The sequence below is a fragment of the Natator depressus genome, chromosome 13, assembly GCF_965152275.1.
Source record: "Natator depressus isolate rNatDep1 chromosome 13, rNatDep2.hap1, whole genome shotgun sequence".
Lineage (NCBI taxonomy): Eukaryota > Metazoa > Chordata > Testudines > Cheloniidae > Natator > Natator depressus.
The window spans coordinates 34,729,690-34,737,187 of NC_134246.1; the positions used below are offsets into that span (position 1 = coordinate 34,729,690).

Below are 7,498 nucleotides of genomic sequence, written 5' to 3' on the forward strand. Positions count from 1 at the left end.
AAGGTCTCTGTCCATATTCAGATCATATCCTTGAGGTCTGCAGCACACCCCAAGCACTATCCCAGGGATACCTCTAAGTAGCTTTCTTCTCCAAAGTGATTTTGATCCAAACAGACTCTATCTTATCTAAGCTATCACTACTAATTTCTTTACAGTCTACCTCAGCATTCATATGCAATGCTACTCCACCACCTTTGCCTTTATTTCTGTCTTTCCTGAACAGCCCTTCAATACCTCTATTCCAATCATGACTACTATTCCACCATGTTTCTGTTATCCCTATAATATCTGGCTTCACTTCATGCACCAGTAGTTCTAGTTCCTCCATTTTGTTACCCAGGCTCCTTGCACTGGTGTACAAACATTGTAGTTATTGCTGCTTGGCTTCGCCCGGTTGGGTACAGTCATTCTACTGCCAGTATCACCTGTCTGATTGGTATCAGCACTATCCTTCCTCTTAAAGTCCATTCTCCTACCCTCTGCTGTTCCTTTCTCCACTTCTGTATCCTTTCTCACTTGATTTTCCTCCATCTCAAGGTTAAAATATTGTGTGGAGATTACATGAGCATCTCCCAACCATCTCCTCTAAGTTCCTAGTTTAAAGCTCTTTTAATCAGTTGTGCCAAACTCCAGCCCAGAATGGTCCCTTTTGATCTTAAATCTAAGAATAGATTAATGAAAAAAGTTGGGGTGTGGGGCAGAAGAGTGGAAAATGAACCGGGTGGCAGCTCATTGGTTGGGTGGGAAATTTTATTCCAAAAGTCTCAAAGTAAAGAAGTTTCTCTGGTATGAGAGAATATAAAACCAGCTCTCAGTTTGCTGTTGGAACCCTTATGGAATCAAATGATGGAAATCTGCCTAATTTCATGGTACAACCAAATCTTTAGATGCTCATTACTTTTTCACTGTCACACGATACAGCTCATGGAGAAAGGAGAAGGAGAAAATCCAACAGCCATCACAGAATTCATCCTCCTAAAGTTTGGGGATCTCCCTGAACTGCCGACCCTTCTCTTCCTGGTCTTCCTAGTGATCTACATTGTGACCGTTGCTGGCAATCTCCTCATTATTGCTCTAGTTGTGACTGATCAACACCTTCACACTCCCATGTACTTCTTCCTGGGGAACTTGTCCTTTTTGGAGACCTGCTACACCTCCACCGTCCTGCCTAGGATGCTGGCCAGTCTCCTGACTGGGGACAGAACCATTTCTGTGGGGGGCTGCATGACACAGTTTTTTTTCTTTTGTTTTCTAGCAACTACAGAGTGTTATCTCCTGGCAGCAATGTCTTATGATTGGTATTTAGCCATATGCAAACCATTGCACCATGGAACCCGTATGAACGGCAGGCTGTGCCTCCAGCTAGCAGTGGGGTGTTGGATAAGTGGATTTCTACCTTGTACAATAATGATGTCTTTTATGTCACAATTAATTTTCTGTGGCCCTGTCAAGGTTCCTTCCCCACTCTGAACGCTAGGGTACAGATGTGGGTACCTGCATGAAAACCTCCTAAGCTTATCTTTACCAGCTTAGGTCAAAACTTCCCCAAGGTACAAAATATTCCACCCTTTGTCCTTGGATTGGCCGCTACCACCACCAAACAAATACTGGTTACTGGGGAAGAGCTGTTTGGAAACGTCTTTCCCCCCAAATACTTCCAAAAACCTTGCACCCCACTTCCTGGACAAGGTTTTGTAAAAAGCCTCACCAATTTGCATAGGTGACCACAGACCCAAACCCTTGGATCTGAGAACAATGAAAAAGCATTCAGTTTTCTTACAAGAAGACTTTTAATACAAATAGGAGTAAATAGAAGTAAAGAAATCCCCTCTGTAAAATCAGGATGGTAGATACCTTACAGGGTAATTAGATTCAAAACATAGAGAATCCCTCTAGACAAAACCTTAAGTTACAAAACAGATACACAGACAGAAATAGTTACTCTATTCAGCACAATTCTTTTCTCAGCCATTTAAAGAAATCATAATCTAACGCATACCTAGATAGATTACTTACTAAAAGTTCTAAGACTCCATTCCTGGTCTATCCCCGACAAAAGCAGCATATAGACAGACAGAGACCCTTTGTTTCTCTCCCTCCTCCCAGCTTTTGAAAGTATCTTGTCTCCTCATTGGTCATTTTGGTCAGGTGCCAGCGAGGTTACCTTTAGCTTTTTAACCCTCTACAGGTGAGAGGAGTTTTCCTCTGGCCAGGAGGGATTTTAAAGGGGTTTACCCTTCCCTTTATATTTATGACAGGCCCCAATGAAATGGACCTCTTTTTTTGTGATTTCACTCCAATGCTAAAGCTCTCCTGCAGTGACACCAGCCTCATCACATTGGTTCTTTATATATTTTCCTTCCTAGATGCAGTTTCCCCATTTCTATTAACCCTGACATCCTATGTTTGTATCATCAGCACCATCCTGAAAATCCCTTCAACCACTGGGAGGCAAAAGGCCTTTTCCACCTGCTCCTCTCGCCTCATCATTGTAGTACTTTTCTGTGGGACCATCATTATTGTCTAAATGCTACCGAAATCCAACACACTGAGAGCCCTGAACAAAGTGTTCTCAGTCATCTACACTGTTCTGACTCCTCTGACTAATCCGCTCATCTACAGCCTGAGAAACAGAGAGGTCAAGGAGGCCCTGAGAAACGCTGTCAGGAAATGTATGGCCCTTATAAAGAATTCATATTATTTGAATGAAACAAAGATCATTCAATCTGATTTCAGTTGTGAAAGAAGGAGGTTCTAAGTGGGCCCTGATACAGAAATACAGCATACAAGAGCTACGTGTGTGTGTGCACAAGATTTTTACTTTTCATCAAAACAACTGAAACTTGAAAAATGAAAAAGTTTTGCTTTTTGGCAACTGACATCTGAAAACCTTCAGGTGGAAAGTGTTAAAAAAAGAGTCATGCACTGTTGTTGTGGCTGTGTTAGTCCCAGGATATTACAAAGACAAGGAGGGTAAGAAAACACTTTTATTCTTTCTCCTGGTGAGAGGCACAAGCTTTCAAGGTTACACAGAATAATTCTTCGGGTCTGGGAAATGTACTCAGTGTGTCACAAGTTGGAACAGCTTGTTTAGCATAAGTAGTTAGCACATATTTCAAGGGACTGATATAAAGTGATCCTTTGCCTTTTATCATTTTTTCATTCAGTTCATTTGAGAGCACAGTGATTGTCTGGTTTCACCCACATAGCTGTTGTCCAGGCATTTGATTCACTGCATGAGGTACACCATATGTCATGATAGGCACCTGTAGGACCCATGGGTCTTGAAAGGTGTGGTAAGGGGAGTGTTGCTCATTGTGACAGTAGAGATATGTCTGCAGGTTTTGCATCTGTTGTTCTGGCAGGGTCTGATGTCACTTTGAGTTGGTGTGTCCTGATCTGTGGGAAACTTGCTTCTGATGATGATCTTGGAAAGGCCGGGCGGCTGCTGAAAGCCAGAAGTGAGGGTTCAGGAAAGATTTATTTCAAGATGTGATCCTGTAATGGTCCCTCGCTCTCCTGTGGGGAGGGAGGCCACTGAGTCCGGTCCGATCTGGCTAGGACCAGAGTCCGCAGGACAGTCAAGAGCCCACAATAGGGCTGGGCGATCAATACTCAGTCGGGTTTTAGCCTGGGTTTGGGCGGCTCAAGGTGCCAGCCCTTATACAGAGTCCATAACTGCGTTGGGGGCCTGGGCTTGAGGAGGCTCAGGCAGCCAGCAACAAACAGTCTCAGGGCTGGCTTTAGCCTGGGCCAAGCTCAGTCAGCCAGCAAACAAACAGTCTACAGGAGACTGATAACAGAGCATCCTTCTCCAGAGCAGGAGCTTCTCATGGAAGTGTAGGGAGTTGGCCACCTGGGATCCAGCCACAACACGCAAACTGAGCCACAGCTGGCTGCCCCGGGGCTGTCCCGGGCTACTTCCTGCCTCCCCAGGGGTTAATATCTGTGGCCTCAAGGCCTCTTCTGATTCCTTGGGATACACCGCGGCAGGCACTCCAGGCCAGTCCTCATTGGCGTCTCGGGATCAGGACCAGCCAGGTATAGGTTCCCCTCTAGGACGCTGCAGGACAGGCAGAGCCTCCTTCTCCTCCGCAGGTTCTGCCCCAGCTGTGCTGCAGGGCCTGCCCTTTATACTTCCAGCCACGCCCCGGTACTTCTGGTGAGGAGAGCGGGGCGATCTAGGCTCCACCCTCCAAGGGCAGTGTAATGGCCCCTCAGTTTCCCCCTCGCCTCACTACAGAGACTGGTCAGTCTGCTCTGGCTGCCCTGCTGGCTGGAGCTCTACCTCCCTGGATGGCTGCTGCCAGCTGGAGTTCCCTCCCTGGACTGCTGCTGCTACTGCTGAGTGTGGGGGGGCATTGCCGGCCTGCCCCTCCCCCCGCCTCCGGAGAGAGAAGCAAGGACCCCGCCACCACCACCTATGGGTCCCTTCTGCTTGGCCGGCTGCTTGCTGCTGCCTCAGAGCCACTGCTGCCGTTGAGAAGGAGGAAGAGGAGGATTCCTGCTGAGGGACATTGTGGAGGGGCTTTCTTCACAAAGGGAGTGACTTTTAACATCTCTGCTCCTGGGGTGGTGGTGACTTTCATTGCTGTTGTGGTGAGCAAGGGGGAGAGGCATGGAGCCCTTCCCTATATCCATCTGCTCCCCCGTACCTCCACCCCCACTGCCAACACTGCCCTCTCCACCACCGCGCATACCAACTAGACCCGCTCTTCGCTCCTTAACGTGGCTGTTTGTTCTCCCCCTTTCACCACCTGGGACTGTTTGCAGCAGTGAGCAGCAATGACTGAGTTACACAAGCGCCATGTGCACACGCGCCTCCCCACCTTGGACTTATCCTCCCCCCAGCTGCGTTTGGCTGGTGGGCCCCCCTCCCTGCTGTGCCCCCCAGCCTCCCTGTGTTAGTTTGCCCCTTCTCCCTTGCAGCCTGCCCCACCTGCCACTTCCTTTGACCCTCTGGGAGTTTCCCTTATTGTTAGTTTGCCGTCCCGCCCCAGCCCTTTGGTGTTTGCTCCCTGCCCCGCCCCAAACTTTGGGTTTTGGTTTGGTTACCCTTACACTTGAAGCTCCCTCCTGTGATTTGCCTGGCCCTACTTTTTCCCATGCCCTCCCTTGCTCCCCCCAGCTCAGGCCCTCTTCCCTGTGCGCCCATGCCCCCTCCATCAGTGCTTGTGCCTCCTTTCAGTCCCCCCCCCCACTATTCACAGCCTTCCTGATGGTACTGTAGTTCCTCCCCTTCCCAATGCAGTCAGAGGAGCCGGTATCCCTACCTTGTAACTGTGCCCCATTTTTGCCCCTGCATCCCCGCTGGTGCCCTCCTCCCCTGCCTGCAGCCTAGCGGGGAGGAGTGGTTGCTTCTTCACTTTACCCTGGTGCCCCTGTAGTCCCCCGCACTGATTCCCTCCTTACCTGAACACAGCCTAGCAGGGAGGAGTGGTTACTCTGTTCCCCATCTACCCACCCTTCCCACTGGACCCTCCTCCTGTTCCTGCTCCTACCCCTGCTCCTGCTGACCCTATAGTCCCCACTTTCCCACTGTCCCGCCCACTCCTGCGGCTGACTTCTAGGCCACCACCGGTCCAGACTCCACCACTGCCATGGCCTCACTTCCACTGGCAAAAAGGGCCATGGGAACAAGAAGGGCAAAGGCCCTGCCCAGAAAGCAAAATCTCCTGCGGGTGGTGCTGTCCTCCCCGCTGTGGCCCCGACACCTGCCACAACCCCTCCATCCCCTGCCATTCCTTCCACCCCCTCTGGGGGCGCTCCATCTCAAGTCCCCAGAGTGAACACGCAGGTGGCTGACGCCCCTCCATGCACCACTGCACCATCTGTCCCAACTGCCACCTCTGGTACCATCCCTGGTGGCCGGGGTCCTTTCCCCTTGCTGATCGGGAGGCATGGCATCCGCTGCCTTGTGGTGCCCCTCACCCCACGTCGAAACTTACTTGTGGGTGTTGGTGAGGATGGTGGGGCCCAAAGCCATAGTGGTGGCCTCCCAAATGAATGGAAAAGTTATGTTCTTCCCAGTGTTGGAGGCTGCCACTCAGGAGGCGATGTAGCAGGGCCTGGCTGGGGCCGGGGGGAGGTGTTCATCCCCCTAAAACTCCTGGAGGACCTGGGCATGTGGGTGGTGTTGACCTCCATCCTGCCCTTCCTCCCCAATGCTGCACTCTTGCCTGCCCTCTCCACTCTGGGGAAGCCCATCTCAGTCATCAGCACTCTCCCGCTAGGCTGTAAGGACCCCGCCCTCCATCACGTTCTATCCTTCCGCCGGCAGGTGCAAATCCAACTGTGGCCAGCAGCACGTGACGGGGTGTAGCTCCAGGGGTCCTTCTTGGTGCTTTACCAGGGGGCCCACTACCTGGTCCACTATACAATGGGGGAGGCCCAGTGCTTCCTCTGCCGGGCGGTGGGGCACGTCTGGAGGGACTGCCCCCTTTACCTTTGTAAAGGTACCTTTACCTATGTATGGGTGGAGGATGATCAGTTGTGCCACTCCTGGTTGGACTGTATTTATTTGTTATGTTTCAATCTGGCAAGGGCCCACACCTCTGGCATTCGGCTGGCCCTGTTCTCGGGGTGGGCAGTGGGGGGGGATAGCTCAGTGGTTTGAGCTTTGGCCTGCTAAACCCAGGGTTGTGAGTTCAATCCTTGAGGGGGCCATTTAGGGATATGGGGCAAAAATTGGGGATTGGTCCTGCTTTGAGCAGGGGGTTGGACTAGATGACCTCCTGAGGTCCCTTCCAACCCTGATATTCTATGATTCTATGATCACCACTTGGTGACCGTTGTAACGGGTTGGATCACAGAAACCCCCTTGGGGCTGCCAACTGATGTGCCAAGGCTACTTCTGCCCCTGTCTTCCCTGCCAGCTTGGGACTCCAGAGCCCTGTCTGGCTGTGCCAGACATGCTTGCCTGCCACAAACACAGACCCACCTCTGAACCACATCCCACAAACTGTAAGCTTAACTGAAAACAACTTAAGAAGTGTTTCTGTCTTTAACACTCAGATGCCCAACTCCCAATGGGGTCCAAACACCAAATAAATCCGTTTTACCCTGTATAAAGCTTATACAGGTTAAACTCATAAATTGTTTGCCCTCTATAGCACTGATAGAGAGATATGCACAGCTGATTACCCCCCACCCCAACCCCAGGGATTCATAGATACTCTGGGTTAAATAATAAGTAAAATGTGATTTTAATAAATATAGAAAGTAGGATTTAAGTGATTCCAAGTAGTAACAGACAGAACAAAGTGAATTACCAAGCAAAGTGAAATAGAACATGCAAGTCTCTGACTAATAGAGTAAGGAAACTGAATACAAATAAAACCTCACCCTCAGAGGTGTTCCAATAAGCTTCCTTTTACAGACTAGACTCCTTCTAGTCTGGGTGCAGCAGTCAATCACATCCCCTGTAGTTACTGTCCTTTGTTCCAGTTTCTTTCAGGTATCCTTGGGGGTGGAGAGGCTATCTCTTGAGCCATCTGAA

General features: G+C 50.1%; 1 protein-coding gene across 1 annotated transcript; it reads left to right on the top strand.

Moving 5' to 3' along the window:
- The first annotated feature begins 924 nt into the window (after positions 1 to 924).
- Positions 925 to 1,610, top strand: LOC141997505 (olfactory receptor 5A2-like). Its single transcript, XM_074969885.1, has one exon. It carries the CDS (start codon positions 925 to 927, stop codon positions 1,468 to 1,470), a length of 546 nt encoding a protein of 181 aa, XP_074825986.1. The 3' UTR covers positions 1,471 to 1,610.
- Positions 1,611 to 7,498: the final 5,888 nt, after the last annotated feature.

Coding starts and splice junctions, on each gene's coding strand:
- LOC141997505 (XM_074969885.1), top strand. CDS start 925: ATGGAGAAAGGAGAAGGAGAAAATCCAACAGCCATCACAGAATTCATC.